Source organism: Geospiza fortis, unplaced genomic scaffold (assembly GCF_000277835.1).
Source record: "Geospiza fortis unplaced genomic scaffold, GeoFor_1.0 scaffold192, whole genome shotgun sequence".
Lineage (NCBI taxonomy): Eukaryota > Metazoa > Chordata > Aves > Passeriformes > Thraupidae > Geospiza > Geospiza fortis.
In genome coordinates, this window is record NW_005054315.1 from 3,568,578 (window position 1) to 3,588,651 (window position 20,074).

General features: G+C 43.9%; 2 protein-coding genes across 2 annotated transcripts; both read left to right on the top strand.

Moving 5' to 3' along the window:
- Nucleotides 1–1,566: 1,566 nt before the first annotated feature.
- On the top strand, nt 1,567–10,423 carry F10 (coagulation factor X). The gene is made up of 8 exons (XM_014306600.2): nt 1,567–1,570; nt 1,959–2,119; nt 3,533–3,557; nt 5,794–5,907; nt 6,412–6,552; nt 7,178–7,428; nt 8,209–8,326; nt 9,080–10,423. The coding sequence occupies exons 1-8, from the start codon at nt 1,567–1,569 to the stop codon at nt 9,619–9,621; spliced, it is 1,356 nt and encodes a 451-aa protein (XP_014162075.1). The 3' UTR covers nt 9,622–10,423.
- Nucleotides 10,424–13,026: 2,603 nt separating this feature from the next.
- Nucleotides 13,027–19,603, top strand: LOC106631792 (coagulation factor X-like). The gene is made up of 6 exons (XM_031056159.1): nt 13,027–13,141; nt 14,613–14,726; nt 15,220–15,360; nt 17,016–17,266; nt 18,047–18,164; nt 18,909–19,603. Exons 1-6 carry the CDS (start codon nt 13,066–13,068, stop codon nt 19,448–19,450), a joined length of 1,242 nt encoding a protein of 413 aa, XP_030912019.1. The 5' UTR covers nt 13,027–13,065; the 3' UTR covers nt 19,451–19,603.
- Nucleotides 19,604–20,074: the final 471 nt, after the last annotated feature.

The following is a 20,074-nucleotide window of genomic DNA, read 5'->3' on the forward strand; positions in this document are numbered from 1 at the left end:
CCGTACAGCGGGGAGCTGCGGGGGCAGGGGGCACCGCGGGGACGGTGTAGGAAGGTGGGATTGCCCGCCGCTCGCAGAGGGAGCACAGCTGCCCTCGCAGCCTGAGGCGCTCTCCTGTGTGAGGGGAAACGTGGCCGAGTCGTGGTTGAGTGCGCTTGGCCGTGGCGGAGCTGGGGCACAGCGGGGAGCAGGTCCCGCTGCCCTCCTGTGCCGCCAGAGTCAGCGCCTAAGTCCAAGGCAGCATCAGCAAATAACTTTTCAAAAGCTGTTAACTCTTCCTTCAGTGAGTCAGACTGCTTGGGGTTTAAAACAAGGTCTGTGGCATGGGTCTGGAATATCCCGCTTCGGTTGGCCAATGCCTGTTGCTCTTTGATGTCTCTAAGAAGGGAGTGTGATGGAGAGCTTGGGAAAGAGAACGGGCAGCCTCAGAAAGAGCCTAGTTCAAGTTTGCAAAAACATCCGCTAATCCGGGTGGCGTGAAAGCAAAGGAATACAGGGGTGATAACCCCACCGGCTGTGTCCTGTCCATTTCCTGACGCTGAAGAAAGGGATTTGAGGACAAATAAGATAGTGGGTGAATGAACTAACAGTCGCTGAGCTGCAAGTTAGAAGTACTTTCTGTAAGCCTGCCTTGAGAGGAGCCTTTTCAAAGTAAGTGGGGCTTCAAATTATGTGAGCATTGCTTAATATAAATAACACAAACAGAACTTGCTTCCCTGAGGAGGAGTTCACCAATTTCAGTGAAAGCAGAATAAGTCTCCTCTGTGCTCACTTGGAGGATATTAGGGTATATAATTACTTTTAGCAAGTTTATTTATCATGGAATTAAGCTGTATGAAGAATGCTCCAAAAGGAATGTGCAAGCCTCCCAGTAAGTCATTGTCCTTGAAGTCACATCTGTAGCACACTCTTCCACACTCCAGCCTAAAAAATACTGGAAATATAGGAAATATTGGCAAATATTTTCTTAGCGTAAATTCCAGTTGCTAGAACTTGATGAAATGCCGACTTCCAAACTCTTCACAATTTCCTAGAACATATACTCTTTACAGGGTAATTAGCAATTTACTTAATCCCAGGAGGTCATTCTCCCCCTGTATGGAGCGCTGTTGAGGCCACACCCTGAGTGCTGTGTGCAGTTCTGGGCCCTCAGTTTGGGAAGGACTTTGAGACACTTGAGCACATTCAGAAGAGGCAACAAGGCTGGTGAGGGGCTTGGAACACAAACCCTATGAGGAACCACTGAGGGAGCTGGGGGTGTTTAGCCTGGAGAAAAGGAGTAAAGGAGTCTCGGGGGTGACCTTATTACTCTCTACAACTCCCTGAAAGGTGGCTGTAGTCAGGTGGGGGTTGGTCTCTTTCTCCAGGCAGCAACTGGCAGAACCAGAGGACACAACCTTAAACTGTACCAAGGGAAATACAGGTTGGATATCAGGAAAAAGTGTTTTACAGAAAGGGTGATAAAGTTCTGGAATGGCTGGGAAGGTGGGGGAGTCACCATTCCTGGATGTGTTTAAAAAAGATTGGATGTGGCACTCAGTGCCATGTTAGTTGAGGTGTTAGGGCATGGGTTAGACTAAATGATCTTGAAGGTCTCTTCCAGCCTAGTGATTCTGTGATTCTGTGATCTCCCCAGCATTCAGGGAAAGTCATTCCATTCAAGACTGAGTCTTGAGCAGGAGCAGCAGAAATATAAGCCCTCATTGGCAACCTTTTCAGAATTAAAAAGAGTAGGAGAGAATTTTAGGGTCCTACATTTTGTTCTGAGGCTCCTGATTCTGAGAGACTGCTCTGAGAGATCTTGGGATGTATCAGCCTGTGTGAGGACTAACCTCACAGGTAATGTTGTGTACAGGTAATGTGGTCTGTTTTGGCTTTGTTTTTACTTCACTCATTTGTTGTGACTCTTTTCCATCTCTAAATATTACTCACCTGTATAATTTTTCTCTGCTATCTAGTATTCATCAAGAAAGAAAATGCCGACAAGTTCTTGGAAAGAACAAAACGTGCTAACTCTTTCTTAGAGGAATTGAAGCAAGGGAATATTGAAAGAGAATGCATTGAGGAGCGCTGCTCAAAAGAAGAAGCAAGAGAAGCTTTTGAAGACCAGGAGAAAACTGTAAGGATTAAATAATATGAAACATAGGTCTATATATTTAATGTTTAAAAATTACTACTCATGCCCTTTGAGCTGGGCATCAAAACTCCCAAGTTGTTCCCAACCACTTAACACAAATAGTGATTGACTGTGGGTGGAATTGCTAAGGCAATAATCATCCCATAACAGTCTTAATGTAGCTCTTGCATGGCCAGCCCAGGTTAAATCCTCCATTCTTTTACCTGTTCTGATCTGTTTAATTGTCACTGAAAGTTATTTGACGTTCAATGGCTTTGCTGCTATCAGTGTTGAAAATACTTTCACCCTGTCTGGGTTACATCCCTGAGTGCCATGACTGTGGTCAAGGCAGTCCCTAAGTGCCATAACTGTGGGAAGGCTGAGAAGGCAAATGCTGACATGGAATCTCATGAGGGAATTTTACTGAACTTATCTCAAGCAGCTTTGCTTGTAATTTTGTAGCTCTCTTTATCTGAATTGAGAGAATGTATACTGTTGACAGTTCATAAATGCCTTAATGTTGACTGGAATGATGTTTGTGTGACTCTTGTGTCACCTGCCCTACCCCAATGGCTTGCTTAACTTTAGACAGACATGTGATTTGTTCCCAAGCTGAAGGGAAAGTTAAAGAGATGGGGCAGCTGTGTGGACTGGAAGTAGAAAAGGTGGTATTGCAAACATAGGCAGTAGCTATATGGCTGTTCAGAACTACCCTGAAACTGAAGCTAAGGCCAGATTCACTTCCCTTCAGCATTATTTGATGGCCAGAATGTTCTTGGAGTGGCCCTGAGGTGTCCTGGGTGGGGAGTCCTGGGTGCATCACCAGTGTACCTCAGATCATAAATGTTGACTTACCTATAGCAGAACTGGCACAGCCTGTTCTGCCTGGTGACCAGATGTCACTGGAAAGGACTGTCCTGCACAGGCTGCATCCTGGAGTCCTCAGTGCAAATGGAAAGCAGAACACAAATCAGACAAAATATTTTTAAATGTCAGGATTTTTGAGGTCCTGATTGATGGGAGTATGGGGTGGGGATCAAGACTGAGAATTTGGCATTATGGGAATATAAGTAAATTCAGTCAAAACTAGTGGAAAGATAATTATGCAAGAAATCAAGTGGCTTAAGCTGAATGGGTCACACTGAAAAAACTCTAAGGAGGTTCAGATATTTCTGAAGAATGCATGAGACTTTTTTCTGTAGAGCTAGGCACCAAATGGATCGTATGGTTTTAAGTTATTAAATGGTAATAGTGGGCTGCTAGGCACTGTATGTATCTATAATGTAAATATTTCCTTTAACAATTGTTAGCTGCAAGTATCCTGTGTATGAAAAGTCTAATATTTTTCTGAGGAATTTGGTAATTCTTATCTAACTCTATTTATTTTTCTTCTCCATTTCTCACACTTACCTGTAGGAGGAATTCTGGAACATCTATGTAGGTAAGAAACACTCTGTGTTTATTTAGAAGATTAAGCTTCCTTACTGCAAGGTTTGAAAGGATGCACCTCTTAAGTAACCCCTTCCTGCTCCCTTGCTTCCTCTCTTTTCACTCTGGGACACCCTCACGTTGTGTTTCCTCTGAAAAAGGAATTTGATTTACTGCCTGCTGTTGCTTGAACCCAATTGCTTCATTTGAAGGCAAGGTTCAGCTGTCTCCAGTTGCTGGACTGACCTTTGTCCTCTCAAAAAAATAACAGTGGTCCTTTGCACACAAAGGACAGTGAGGTGCAGAAACTGTGTGTGGGACTGCCAGATAGTTTTCCTTCAGAGGGGCAGCCCCAGACAGGAGAATTCAAGATGCAAAGAATCACAGGTGAGGGTGTCTCTTAAATGCCATAACCAACACAAAGTTAAATGACATTGCAGAGTCATTTGCCAGTTTCTTGTCACCTTCCATGCCAAAGTGTTGTTGGTTCCTGTCTTACAGAGCATTTTTTGGTTGTGCTTTTTACAGAACTGTTTGGCATTCAAAGAAAATATGCCAATGGATCCAATATGTCAGCAGATACTACCTAACAGTTTTCTGGTTTTTTATCTAAATATGTGAGTTTTATTTATTAGGATTCTAGTGTTTGTAAGCACTGTGCAGGGACAGATTTTTAATGTATTAGTGTTTGATAACATGTTCTCCAGAAAGTATATGTCCAGTTTGCACATTGGGAGGGGTGCATCAAAAATGTTGGCCAAAGACAGCTCAGCTTTGTCGTTTGGAATCTGCAGAAAAATGAAGACAGTTGCCATGAAGAAGACACAGACTTTCACAATCCTCTAAGTACAGGATGAACTCTGCAGACTACAGACTAAAATTTCAAGCAAAGCCTGTGTCAGTGTTACAGTAAAGAGGATTGGAATATTTCAAACCATTTTCTTTGGAGAATACAGCCAGCAAAATATCAGTGCCAATGCTCTTAGCAGAAGTGTTAGTTTTCATACATTTTAAACCACAATCCACAAATGCTTTATGAGTGTTCAGAAGTATTGAAAACCACAGCTATGTTCAGCCAAGTTACTAGAACAATTTATTCTTGCTTCCTACTTCAGTAGGGTATTCTGCAATTTGTGCAATATTGATACAGAACTCATTACCACAGCTGCAACTACAGTGTTGGGTAAGAACTAAGTAAGTATGTTTTCTAACAATAGGATGCTTCTTAGCTAAAACCACTACAGAATAGAATGCTGTGGCTCTGCAGAGGAGGCAGAAACCAGAAGTTATGATTAAGGCCTTCAGGCTGTCTTTTTTTTTTGGTTAATGTTGGTCTTGTCTTCCCTCTGTTAAGCATGGACATCAGTTTCCAGAGCCTCCTTAGCTGGAGCATTTGGAGAGCTCTTGGTTTTGGCCACATACAGGTAGAAGATGGATCTTGATGTGTAGGTGCAGTACACAAAGCCCAGCAGCTGTTCCCCATGACAGGCAAAGCTGCAGCAGATGAGGTTACAGCCCAGAAATACCACACAGGGAGCATGCTGGATCCTTAGGATGAGTAGCTTCTTGCAAGTTGTTTCTGCTACGGACATTGCTGTTTCAGCTGCTCCAAAGGGCAGAACAAGTGGTGAAATAGGAGGATAAGAGCATGTTATCTAAAGCATCAAATTATCAAGTGTCACTTTTCTGGATAACTTGCATTATGTATAAAACAGCAAAAACTATAGGGAAATGCAAAGGGCCAGAATTTCAGTATCTTTAGGCAGTAATTGCAGTGTGGAAATGTCCTGTTAGCTCTTACAGGCTTCACTGTATGTATATTCTGACCACAATCATAGTATCAAAGAATACTCTAAGTTGGAAGGACCCACAAAGATTACTGAGTCATTGATCATTGATAAATGAATGGCCCATACAGAGATTAAATTTGCAACCCTGTCCATATTAGCACCATGCTTTAACCAGCTGAGCTAATTTCTTTACCTTCCCACAAAAAAAAGGCTTCTGTGCACATCATAATATAGTGGCCACCAAAAAGAGATTGCAAAACTGAGGATGTGTAGATGAATCATTGTAGGTTTGGAATGATTGTATTTATACTGTTTGTCCCATCTGGAATGTGGCAACACACAAGATATAGATTTTGAAAGGAAGGATGAAAGATGGCTTAAGAAGACTAAGAGCCCTTCCATGGCCACTGAAAATACTTGCACACTTACAGTAATCTGGGTTTTGGTTTGTTTTTGTAGATGGGAACCAGTGCAGTTCAAATCCTTGTCACTATGGTGGCCATTGTAAAGATGGAATTGGTTCCTACATTTGCACGTGCTTGGATGGTTATCAAGGCAAGAACTGTGAATTTGGTAAGTTTCTGCTTTAGAGAACCGTGGCAGCGAACTTCCCAGGGAGCTTTGTAAGGAAGCATGTTTTGCATGGAAATCCTTCCTGAGGCTCACTTCTGTGGCATAGAGCAGCCCCTGTGACCTTGTCCTGGGAGGGGGTATCATTAGCCCAGAAGTAAGAGCAGGAATGAGGAATTGTGTGAGGATTTACACAATTATGTTCTGTGTTAGTGTTTTGTTCATTGTTCCCCTGATGATTTGTCTCTGCGTTTTGAGCTCACCATGCCATGGCCACTGGGCCTGCTCAGACCCGGCAAGTACATTTGGTGTGCTGGATGTGGCTGCTTTGTAAGGCACAAGCTGATGTTCAGCACTCACATGACTTATTCCTCAAGGGTGCTTCAGGTGCTTGGCAGGGGGGGATACAGATCCTGTTTAAAGGGTGTGTTTTGTTTTGGAGAACTTCCAGATCTTCTGTGAAGTCAGTGTTTATGTCCAGTTTTTCTGCCACCATCTCTTTTATAGTCATACCAAAGTTCTGCAGAATAAACAACGGGGACTGTGAGCAGTTCTGCAGCGTCCAAAGAGATGGGCGGAAGGATGTGGTGTGCTCCTGTGCAGATGGATATGTTCTAGCAGAGGATGGCAAACACTGTGTTGCAACAGGTACGAAGCCATGAGATAAAGCAATAGCAGTGGTTGGTGAGCCTTGTGTCACTGTTAAGGGATATCTTGGTTTGCAGTTGAGGAATGTCTTTTGAATCTCCAGTATCCCACATGACATAGACTCAAGACTAAGGCTAACTGACTTATATTTCAAAAGCTTTCCGTTTTTGAGGTGTTGTGATGGACTGCATCAAAATGTACATGATTTTGAACCCTTTGCAAGGTGCCTCTCAGCAAATTACCGCAGTAAATTTCACTGTTGCCAAGAAGAAAGTCATTGCATTAATAACTCATTTTCTTAAATGCTTATGCTCATCACATAAATTATGTGATGAGCAGCCTGCAAAACTTTTTTTCTCACAACCTTTCCTTTTATAGAAACTGAAAATGTTAGGTAATTATAATCAGTGCTATTTACACATGTACATTGTAGCACTCTTATGAAAAGACTCATCAGAGGTTGTCAAACATATAATCATGATGTTGTTCTTATACAGTTTTAAAAAATAACAAATTGCTCTTGTGACCCATATTACTTCACTCTGTTTCCTTGTAATTTCCAATAAGTTTTCTCATAGCCTGGTGCTTCTTTCCATCTTTAATTTTAGCATTCTTCTCTTTACAGTAAAATACCCTTGTGGAAAAGTTTCTGTGGTAAGGAAGAAAAGGTCTGTTCTTTCACCCGCTGACCACAGCAATGTAACGAGTGATCAGGAAGACCCTCCTCCATACGAAATGACCACAGAGGAGAACTTTGTAATTACCACAGAAAGCCCAACGCCTCCACCTGACAACAGAACAAGCAGCAAGACTCCCTATGTTGATACCAGGATAGTTGGTGGGGATGAGTGCCTTCCTGGCCAATGCCCATGGCAGGTGAATGGAGGGGGCTTTGCCCTGCCTGTGGGCAGAGCAGGTGTCTGAGGGAAGGGGAGCAGAGGCTCCTTCCAGCTGGGAGCCTTCTGAACATGACCCATGTCACGGGCCAGTGTCAGTGAGACGTGGCTGAGCTGTGTGACCCTGGGCACTTGGATGTGCTGTTCTGCAAAGTGCAGCCTCATGGGGTCAAAACAAAAGGCTGCGTGCCATTTCAGGTGGAACTGCCTACCCTATCCCCAGAGAGGACTTCTGGGTCATGCTGTTCTCCCAGGCCATTTTTGCAGGTTACATTTTGGTTCTGTCTGAGACCATCCCCCCCGGCAGCACACCCAAGTGCATGCCAGATAAAGCCAGCGTTTTGGTTCACAAATACACCCTCATGTCTCAGTTTCACCATTGAGTTTGGGCCAGCCAAAATGAATTCCTGTTTTTGGACATTGTTTGGGGGGTAAGTCCAAAGGATGTGGTGATCATGAATTTGCACTCTGCCTGCTCAGTCAGTCAATGCCTGAGGGACGTTACTCAGCACTGGCAGTGAGGTAATGTGGAAGGCAAATGTTTTAACTTGACATAGAGACAATCAGGACTGTGTCGCAGTAGAAGTCAATCTGTAGCTTCTGAACATGGGAATGCAGTGCTAGGAGAGACGTGGAGGGCTACATACATGTTGCAGTAAGAAGCATCTCTGTAGTGTGCAGAGAAATCAGTTAGCGCTTTATAGCTCATCAACATTAAACTGCGCTTCCTCCTTCAGCCCTTACCTCTTTTGCTTCACAGGCGGTTCTGTTAAACGAGGAAGGAGAAGAGTTTTGTGGTGGAACTATTCTGAATGAAAACTTTATACTTACTGCAGCTCATTGCATAAACCAGTCCAAAGAAATCAAAGCCGTTGTTGGTGAGTAATTATTTCTTTCACTCCCCTGAGGGGAGAGTAGCTGTTCTGCCAAACCTTCTGTGCCTTAAATCTCCCATGAGATGTACTCATGATTCATGAAGGTGTGTTACCTTTTTGCTGCTTTTTATAATTTCTTGTTATCCTGACCACTCTTCCTTGTAACAACAGGTGCCTCTCTTTCTTCTCTGCCAGCTAGCTGGAAGGGATTGCAGTCAAATATTCTAGAAATATTGGTTATCAATGTGTTCAGCAGAGCAGTGCTTCTGCAGGAAGCTCATCATTCCTGGCACTTTGGAATCATCCAGAGTTGTTCTTGCAAGAACCCTCAGGAAAGCTATGAATCATTGAATAGAGCACACAAGAACAAACTCAGATTTACCATTGCTTCCCTTTTGAACCAGGACACAGGATCAACACAGCTTCACCTTTGCAGTGTTGTGGTCCAGACTCTGTTCTCTTCTCTAAGCCAGGCTCAAGCTCCTGGAAGTGCTTTCATACAAAATTGCATGAGTTTAACTGAATCAGCTTATGCCTTTGTGTAAACTGCTACAAAAATCTCCACAGAGCAAATCTCAGGGCCTAAGCCAATCCATTTGCTGCTAAGAAATGTTGCCTGTTTACAGTTTCCTTGTGTGGTCTAAGGTCCTGGACAAAGTACTCAGAATGAATATACTACTCTCTTCCTCTGTCAGGGTTGTTCTGAAAATCTCATACTTTCTCCACATTGATGACCCTTTTAATGCTCTTGTGCAGGTGAAGTGGACAGAGAGAAGACGGAGCAGTCTGAATCAATGCACACTGTGGACAAAATATACGTTCACTCCAAATTTATTGCGGAGACTTATGATAATGACATTGCTTTATTAAAGCTGAAGGAACCTATCACGTTTTCAGAGTACATCATCCCAGCATGTCTCCCCAAAGCAGACTTTGCTAATGAAGTTCTGATGACGCAGAAGTCTGGGAGGGTTAGTGGCTTTGGGCGGGAATTTGAAGGCGGGCGAACGTCCAAAAAACTGAAGGTGCTCGAGGTCCCCTATGTTAATAGGAACACTTGCAAGCAATCCACTAACTTAGCCATAACTGAGAACATGTTCTGTGCTGGTTATGACACAGAGCAAAAGGATGCTTGCCAGGGAGACAGTGGTGGCCCCCATGTGACCAGATACAAGGATACTTATTTTGTTACTGGAATTGTTAGCTGGGGTGAAGGATGTGCAAGGAAAGGCAAATATGGGGTCTACACCAAACTATCTCGGTTCCTGCGCTGGGTAAGGACAGTCATGAGTTTATAGTGGTGCTGTGCCCCTTGATCCTTCTTGTTACCTGCCGAGGTGCAGGACTGGAAATGGAAACTTTCTTCTCCTGCACATCTGCTAAGTTGGTTTTGAGATCTGATTCCTTAAAATTGTGGTCTGCTTCCATTTGTATTATTCCTGGCTTTAAAGCACACCTCTGAGGACTGTGGGGGTCTTTGGAATTGGTTGAATGAGGGAATTTCCCCAAGCAAAAAGGCTGCTGAGTGGGGTCTTTGGCTTCTTTTAATTACTTATCAATGGCCACTGTGGTTCCTATCAGTTGTCATGAGTGCTCCAACCAGAGGCTTCTAAATATGTTCTGAGGAGTCACTAGTCATGATGAAAGCAGGAAGAATGGGAGTCACTAAATCATCATATTGCAGCCATCTGGCTCAGCAGGGAGTTTGTCCCTACTGGAGTTGTTTAGCTTCTACCTTGAGATGTGTTCAGAAGATGAAGGGAGCAGGGGATCTTGCATGGTAAAAGCTGAGACACAATTAATTAATCAATATGTGATGCTAAATAATCACATATTTCACAAAATGGTCTGCTCAGATCACAGCAGCTCATTAAAAAGGGGTTTTGATTTATAAGTATTCTACTTTAGTTTAATTTGTACACTCTGCTCATCAGAAAATATATATATATATGTGCATATTCAGTGTTTTCTGTATCTTGTTCTGGATTGTGTATGGCTGAGGATTGGAAAGCTCCTTGCATGTGTACTGTTCTATATGCTTGTGTTAGGTGCATTATTGATGTACACCAGCATTTGAAATAAAACATTCTTCTTTTTTTCTCCTTTGGTTGGGTTTTTTTCTAACAAAGCCCCATCAGCCTCTAACCCCCTTACAATTCCAATGGCTTTTCAAAACTTCTCCAATCTCTTATGTTCTGTGCTCTGAGGAGCACTGAACTTCCTTAGGCACCCGCTCCATCTCTCTTAGGCTTTGAGCTGGTACTGGCTTGTTTCGCATAGCAAGTGCTGTGAGCAAAGCAGACTGACAAACTCAAAACACAGCTCTGCAAACAGCAAGTATTGCTGCAGCCAGCACTGATTGTGGGCAGGAAAGTGAGTGGGCAGGTCAGTTATCTCAGCTTGATGGCCTTGACCTGTATTACTCTTCAGTGGGCTTCCTTCCATGTTTGCTCAGCAGTGTTTGTTACCTGAGTTCTTCTGTCCACTGAGTTCCTGTTCAAATCCTTTGTCCCACGGGTGCTGCGCCTTGTGCTCAATCAGGGTGAAAGATCCCTCTTCAAAGGAAAGCCTCAGGTCTGGGTCCTGCCCAAATGCTGCTTACATACTTTTGCTAAGGGCTTTCTTCTGCTTTTCTTCAGCAGAGATTGAGGACTGAAGGAAAACACAGATTGGGCTGTAAAGGTGTTGAGGTAGATGAAGGCATCACTTTATGTCCATTGCTCTTTATGTCTCATGCCCTGCTGAGAGGACATGAATGAAACGTGCTCACCTCTGAACCTCCTATCAAAGGTCATAAGCAACTCTAGGGCCTGTAACAAAAGGAGGAATTCGAGCACATTCTTTTTTTAATGTTGACAAATGATATGGGAATGATTTCACATAACAGAATTGAACAGATTGCAAAATCCAGGAAAGGGGGACAGCACACAGCTGCTGAGTAAACTGGTGGATTTTGAGATACTGGAATTCCTCCTGGCAAGCACGCACAGCTGGCTTAGGCAAAAGCTGACATGTACCAAGGATGGTGGACAGAGAGGCACTGAGTTAGTCTCTAGTGCTCAGGCTTCTTCTGGCTTCTAGGAAAAGCCGGTCCTGAGACTAAAGGGAAGAAAAGAAGGATGGTGAGTAAGCCTGGTGACTAGAGAAGCCCTTCAGTAGATATTCCCAGGAGGGCTGTGAAGTCTCTGACGCTGTAAGGAGGTGTCAGGTGTGCAGCATGATGGGGGCTGCCCTAAGGAACACATGTGGACAAGCTGCCCTTTGTTATGGCATCCTGCACTTTGGGAGGAAAACACACTGCAGCAGGCTCAGTGTCCAACAGTGCTAAAATTAAAAGAGGTCGATTTGATCCCCTGTTGGCTCAGTAGGTTGGGCTAGGTGAACCTGAAGGTCTCTGCAGCCCCTGTTTCCTGTGTTTCCAGGTGAGCAGCACCAGCAGAGTGTCACTTTTAGGATCATGCCTTTGTGCCCTGCACTAGCATGGTAAGAGCAAACTTCCTGTGTACTGCTCCCTGGCAGAGGTGACTGACTTGGCAGGATTGTCTTCCATAGCCTGATTCCCAGAGCACAATGGCCTGTCAAGAGCTGTACCCATGGAGTGGTTTGAACAAAAGGAAACCGCACATTAAATCCACAACCCTTCGTTTTAGGGTACAATATGAGATGTACCCAAAAGTATGTATTCCATCAGCATCTTCATGAGCTGTTAAAACCACATGGGGCAGTGTTCCTTGTCTCCTTCATTACTCATCCTTGATAACTCCAGGGGATGTCTTTTGTTAATGGGCCACTGAGTGTGACTACATGATAAAATTACATCATCCCATTGTGAGATGCTCCACCCAAGGGGAGGAACCAAGCATTCCTATCTGCATATAATCTGAGGCTTGTAACAGTCACATTCAGCTTTATCCACTGAATTCCCAGAGGACAAGAGTTCCATAACCACCACTGGACCTTCAGAGGAAGAACAAACCCTTCTACAGGAACACTGCTTCAACAGAACCACATCTATCACTTCAAGAGGACTGCAGCCACCAGTTGATTGGACTGCTACCAACATCTGGACTAACAAGGTGTCAGGTTGTATTCTGGCTCTGTCAGTGTTTCTGTATAATTGCATTTATTTCAATTTTCCTATTAAATTGTATTTCTGACTTGGGATCTCCCACTGGTTTGCTTTCAAACAATAAAACCCCCCAACATTCATAATGGGATGGAAATTGATGAGTCTGGGAAAGTGTGCTCTGTCCAAGTGTGCTTGTGACAGAGCTGGTGGGTAACAACTTTGCAATGTGCTCACTGAGACCTGCAAACTGGGTACCCTGATTCACTCCTCACTTCTGGGGTGCTTTCCTGCTTCGGCCCAGCATGCAGGAGGCACAAAGCTCTGGTTCTGATTGTCTGCCTTCCTTGGGACATGGGCAAGAGCCACATCACCCATTCTAGCTCCTGGCTACCTGCATTGTCCAGCTGCTTTAGAGAGGCTTTGTCCAAACTTCTAGAGGAAAGCCTCTCAGAGGTGCTCTGCCAGCACAAAGCTATCAGTGGGGCATTGCTGCAGCACACTCACATGTTTTGTGTTTGAACACTGTGCCGTGGTGACACTGAGTTCAGACTTTGCTCTCAGAGGTTTTGTTTTCTCATGAGTGGCTGACCTTTGCACTGTGGTGTTTCTCACTCAGCAGCTGCCCCAGAGCCCTGCAGAGCGAGCAGCGGGTGATGCGCAGTGCGCTCGGAGGATGGGCATGGCAGGTCATCGTGGGACAACGTGGCTTCTTCCTGTTGTCCTCCTTTTCCTCCAGATGAGGCAGACAGGTAGAGTGTTTCCTTCACCTTGCCTGTGTGCTGCTTTGCCTAATCCATGCAGGTAGCTGTCCATGTTTTTGTTTTGTGGGGCAGGGGACATGAGAGAACAGGTGGCTTTGCTGTCTCACCCACCTTGCTTCCCTTTGCCAGCTGCAGTGTAATGATATCCAGGCCTGAGGCACATGGGGAATTTGGAGTGACAATTGTGGGGTCAGTATGTTGATATGTAGTCTTTTCAAATGCTCAGCACAATTAATGGGCTATTTCTAATATTCTCAGGAGACATGATATTTAATAACCCTTACTATCCATTTGTAAGCTGCTGAGGGACAAAATTATGTCCACAATATTTAACTGTACAGAGGAGAACAAGAACCCTAGCCCATATATCACTGTGATTTTCTAATTCTTCACAAAAACATCCCAGCTGTACTTAATAAAATAAATTATCCCAGCTATTCTGCCCCTGCTTTAAACAGAGGCAAAGCAGGTGGTAAAATTTAGAAATTTGAAATTTGTCTTCTCTAAAGCAATTGAATTCTTTAGCAAGTGTCACTTTTCTGGATATCCTACTTCTTGTATGAAACAGTGCATCCCAGAGAACATATGTGAGGGGGGTAACAGATTTTTTGCAGCAGAGCATTAAATGGGAAAGACCATGTGAGAAAAGGAATGAGATGGGTGGGAGAAAGAGCTGCTACATGAAATGTGTCTCCAAATGCAGAGTTACCTCCCTGACCTCAATGTCCTTATAAACGGAGTTTATGAGGTATGTGTGGCTGGGGCCCTGGAGTCAAGTCAGCCAGTTGTGTCTAGGAAAGGAAGAGAGGCTGCAGAACTCAAGATGCCAGCATAGATGTGGACAGCATGAGGTAAGAGGTAATAACTACAAGCTCAAGCTCATACCTCAATGGATACAGTGAGAAAATTTTGGTTCTCTAAGCAGTACAGAATAGAAGTTTGGTCTGCTCATGTGACTTTAGCAGGGTTTCATAAAGTTTGGGGGTTTTATTAGCTTCTGTTTAGTAAGCCATTATCTGTGTCTTTAAATGAACAGCTCTGCAGGCAAAAGACATGCAGAAGGCCTGAGATGACCTTTGAGGAAGTAAAAGTTCATGGGTTTCAGCCAGTAGTTGCAATATAAAAATGTCCTGTCTGGTTTTACAGGATTCACTGTAAGTTTTGTAGACTCTGACCACTATGTATTACTTAATCTTCCTGTAAAAAAAAGGCTTGTGTGCACATCATAATAGAGTGGCCACCAAAAAGAGATTGCAAAACTGAGGATGTGTAGATGAATCATTGCAGGTTTGGAATGATTGTATTTATACTGTTTGTCCCATCTGGAATGTGGCAACACACAGGATATAGATTTTGAAAGGAAGGATGAAAGATGGCTTAAGAAGACTAAGAGCCCTTCCATGGCCACTGAAAATACTTGCACACTTACAGTAATCTGGGTTTTGGTTTGTTTTTGTAGATGGGAACCAGTGCAGTTCAAATCCTTGTCACTATGGTGGCCATTGTAAAGATGGAATTGGTTCCTACATTTGCACGTGCTTGGATGGTTATCAAGGCAAGAACTGTGAATTTGGTAAGTTTCTGCTTTAGAGAACCGTGGCAGCGAACTTCCCAGGGAGCTTTGTAAGGAAGCATGTTTTGCATGGAAATCCTTCCTGAGGCTCACTTCTGTGGCATAGAGCAGCCCCTGTGACCTTGTCCTGGGAGGGGGTATCATTAGCCCAGAAGTAAGAGCAGGAAGTGAGGATTTACACAATTATGTTCTGTGTTAGTGTTTTGTTCATTGTTCCCCTGATGATTTGTCTCTGCGTTTTGAGCTCACCATGCCATGGCCACTGGGCCTGCTCAGACCCGGCAAGTACATTTGGTGTGCTGGATGTGGCTGCTTTGTAAGGCACAAGCTGATGTTCAGCACTCACATGACTTATTCCTCAAGGGTGCTTCAGGTGCTTGGCAGGGGGGGATACAGATCCTGTTTAAAGGGTGTGTTTTGTTTTGGAGAACTTCCAGATCTTCTGTGAAGTCAGTGTTTATGTCCAGTTTTTCTGCCACCATCTCTTTTATAGTCATACCAAAGTTCTGCAGAATAAACAACGGGGACTGTGAGCAGTTCTGCAGCGTCCAAAGAGATGGGCGGAAGGATGTGGTGTGCTCCTGTGCAGATGGATATGTTCTAGCAGAGGATGGCAAACACTGTGTTGCAACAGGTACGAAGCCATGAGATAAAGCAATAGCAGTGGTTGGTGAGCCTTGTGTCACTGTTAAGGGATATCTTGGTTTGCAGTTGAGGAATGTCTTTTGAATCACCAGTATCCTACATGACATAGACCCAACAGTGAGGCCAGGACATTTGTATTTCCAAAGCCCTCCATTTTTGAGGTGCTGTGGTGGAGTGAATCAAAATGTACGTAATTTTGAACCCTTTGCAAGGTGCCTCTCAGTGAGGCATGTCAGAGTGAATTCTGCTGTTAACAAGATAATAAAAAAATCATAGAATCACAGACTATCCTGTTTGAAAGGAATCTTCAATGATCATCAATATCCAACTCCTGGACTGTTACTAGACTTCCCCAAGAATAACACCACGTGCCTGAAATTGTTGTCCAAACATTTCTTCAACTCTGTCAGGCTTGGGGCCTTGACCACTTCCTTGGGGAACCTGTTCAAATGCCAACTACCCTCTGCATGAAGAACCTTTTTCTACCATCCAATCTAAACCTCCCCTGACACAGCTTCCTGCCATCCTCTCAGATTTCTTCATGGAAAGGGCTGTCCAGCACTGGAATGCACTGCCCAGGGAAATGGTGGGGACACCATCCCTGGAGATTTTCAAGAAACAACTGAATGTGGCATGTAAATCTACAGTCCAATTAACCAGGTGGTGATCTGTCAAAGGTTGAATTCTATGATCTTGGAGGTCTTTTCCAACGTAAAGGATTCTGTGATTCCGTGTCCTGGTCACCACAGAGAAGAGATCAGTGCCTGCCCTCCTCTTCCCCTCAGGAGAAAGTTGTTGACCACAATGAGGCCTCCCCTCAGTCTCCTCTTCTCCAGGCTGAACAGCGCAAGTGACCTCAGCCACTCCTCCTACTTCCCCTCAAGGCCCTTCACCGTCTTTGTTGCCCTCGTTTGGACACTCTCTAAGAGCTTTATATCTTTCTGATATTTATATGTCAAAAACTGTACATGGGACTCAAGGTGAGACCACGCTGAGAAAAGTGATCACAGTAGGATCTTGGGTTAAACACTTACAGGCCATACAAAAGAGCAGCTTGCAAAAATTTATATTCAAATTGCAGTTAAGCTTGTTAACTTGCAACCGAAGAGATAGTGCTAATCATAATTATCCAATGTACATATGTACAATTTTATTGTATTTCAAAATACCACAGGGGAGGGGTAAGTCAATGAGTCAACCATTTAGATGTCATGTCAGGTTTTATATATTTTATAGCCAATAACAAATTGCTGTCATTAGCCATATTATTCCTAAAATAAAGCACTTCACTCAGTCTCCAAATTAAGTGCATTTTATTAAGAGGAACTACATGAATCTATCAATGTAAAAAAATGATGATGTATTAAATTTGTTAAAAACACATTTAGGATGGTGTATTACATTTTAAATACTTCCAAAACATGATTGTGAGATGGAAGCTGAAGGAGAGCCTTCATGATGAGAAAATAAGACTCATTTTTCGAACCATATGGTCTTTCTTCCTTGGTTCCATGTGCCAAGTCTTACATATTGTCTGGAAAATAAGGAAGCAGCACTATATACTGTGAAATGGTATTTCCAAGGAGTATCTTTTTGTGTTGGTGTTTCTCTCCATCTTTAATTTTAGCATTCTTCTCTTTACAGTAAAATACCCTTGTGGAAAAGTTTCTGTGGTAAGGAAGAAAAGGTCTGTTCTTTCACCCGCTGACCACAGCAATGTAACGAGTGATCAGGAAGACCCTCCTCCATACGAAATGACCACAGAGGAGAACTTTGTAATTACCACAGAAAGCCCAACCCCTCCACCTGACAACAGAACAAGCAGCAAGAATCCATATGTCAATACCAGGATAGTTGGTGGGGATGAGTGCCTTCCTGGCCAATGCCCATGGCAGGTGAATGGAGGGGGCTTTGCCCTGCCTGTGGGCAGAGCAGGTGTCTGAGGGAAGGGGAGCAGAGGCTCCTTCCAGCTGGGAGCCTTCTGAACATGACCCATGTCACGGGCCAGTGTCAGTGAGACGTGGCTGAGCTGTGTGACCCTGGGCACTTGGATGTGCTGTTCTGCAAAGTGCAGCCTCATGGGGTCAAAACAAAAGGCTGCGTGCCATTTCAGGTGGAACTGCCTACCCTATCCCCAGAGAGGACTTCTGGGTCATGCTGTTCTCCCAGGCCATTTTTGCAGGTTACATTTTGGTTCTGTCTGAGACCATCCCCCCCGGCAGCACACCCAAGTGCATGCCAGATAAAGCCAGCGTTTTGATTCACAAATACACCCTCATGTCTCAGTTTCACCATTGAGTTTGGGCCAGCCAAAATGAATTCCTGTTTTTGGACATTGTTTGGGGGGTAAGTCCAAAGGATGTGGTGATCATGAATTTGCACTCTGCCTGCTCAGTCAGTCAATGCCGGAGGGATGTTACTCAGCACTGGCAGTGAGGTAATGTGGAAGGCAAATGTTTTAACTTGACATAGAGACAATCAGGACTGTGTCGCAGTAGAAGTCAATCTGTAGCTTCTGAACATGGGAATGCAGTGCTAGGAGAGACGTGGAGGGCTACATACATGTTGCAGTAAGAAGCATCTCTGTAGTGTGCAGAGAAATCAGTTAGCGCTTTATAGCTCATCAACATTAAACTGCGCTTCCTCCTTCAGCCCTTACCTCTTTTGCTTCACAGGCGGTTCTGTTAAACGAGGAAGGAGAAGAGTTTTGTGGTGGAACTATTCTGAATGAAAACTTTATACTTACTGCAGCTCATTGCATAAACCAGTCCAAAGAAATCAAAGCCGTTGTTGGTGAGTAATTATTTCTTTCACTCCCCTGAGGGGAGAGTAGCTGTTCTGCCAAACCCTCTGTGCCTTAAATCTCCCATGAGATGTACTCATGATTCATGAAGGTGTGTTACCTTTTTGCTGCTTTTTATAATTTCTTGTTATCCTGACCACTCTTCCTTGTAACAACAGGTGCCTCTCTTTCTTCTCTGCCAGCTAGCTGGAAGGGATTGCAGTCAAATATTCTAGAAATATTGGTTATCAATGTGTTCAGCAGAGCAGTGCTTCTGCAGGAAGCTCATCATTCCTGGCACTTTGGAATCATCCAGAGTTGTTCTTGCAAGAACCCTCAGGAAAGCTATGAATCATTGAATAGAGCACACAAGAACAAACTCAGATTTACCATTGCTTCCCTTTTGCACCAGGACACAGGATCAACACAGCTTCACCTTTGCAGTGTTGTGGTCCAGACTCTGTTCTCTTCTCTAAGCCAGGCTCAAGCTCCTGGAAGTGCTTTCATACAAAATTGCATGAGTTTAACTGAATCAGCTTATGCCTTTGTGTAAACTGCTACAAAAATCTCCACAGAGCAAATCTCAGGGCCCAAGCCAATCCATTTGCTGCTAAGAAATGTTGCCTGTTTACAGTTTCCTTGTGTGGTCTAAGGTCCTGGACAAAGTACTCAGAGTGAATATACTACTCTCTTCCTCTGTCCTGAAAATCTCATACTTTCTCCACATTGATGACCCTTTTAATGCTCTTGTGCAGGTGAAGTGGACAGAGAGAAGACGGAGCAGTCTGAATCAATGCACACTGTGGACAAAATATACGTTCACTCCAAATTTGTTGCGGAGACTTATGATAATGACATTGCTTTATTAAAGCTGAAGGAACCTATCACGTTTTCAGAGTACATCATCCCAGCATGTCTCCCCAAAGCAGACTTTGCTAATGAAGTTCTGATGAAGCAGAAGTCTGGGAGGGTTAGTGGCTTTGGGCGGGAATATGATGGTGGACAACTCCCAAAGAAACTGAAGGTGCTTGAACTCCCCTATGTTAATAGAAGCACTTGTGAGCAATCCACTTACTTTGTGGTAACGGAGAACATGTTCTGTGCTGGTTATGACACAGAGGAAAAAGATGCTTGCCAAGGAGACAGTGGTGGCCCCCATGTGACCAGATACAAGGATACTTATTTTGTTACTGGAATTGTTAGCTGGGGTGAAGGATGTGCAAGGAAAGGCAAATATGGGGTCTACACCAAACTGTCTCGGTTCCTGCGCTGGGTAAGGACAGTCATGAGTTTATAGTGGTGCTGTGTCCCTTGATCCTTCTTGTTACCTGCCGAGGTGCAGGACTGGAAATGGAAACTTTCTTCTCCTGCACATCTGCTAAGTTGGTTTTGAGATCTGATTCCTTAAAATTATGGTCTGCTTCCATTTGTATTATTCCTGGCTTTAAAGCACACCTCTGAGGAAAGTTAGGGTCTTTGGAATTGGTTGAATGAGGGAATTTCCCCAAGCAAAAAGGCTGCTGAGTGGGGTCTTTGGCTTCTTTTAATTACTTATCAATGGCCACTGTGGTTCCTATCAGTTGTCATGAGTGCTCCAACCAGAGGCTTCTAAATATGTTCTGAGGAGTCACTAGTCATGATGAAAGCAGGAAGAATGGGAGTCACTAAATCGTCATATTGCAGCCATCTGGCTCAGCAGGGAGTTTGTCCCTACTGGAGTTGTTTAGCTTCTACCTTGAGATGTGTTCAGAAGATGAAGGGAGCAGGGGATCTTGCATGTCTAAATAAAGAGGGGTTTGATTTATAAGTATTGTACTTCACTCTAGTTTAATTTGTACACTCTGCTCATCAGAAAAAATGTATGTGTATATTCAGTGTTTTCTGTATCTTGTTCTAGATTGTGTATGGCTGAGGATTGCAT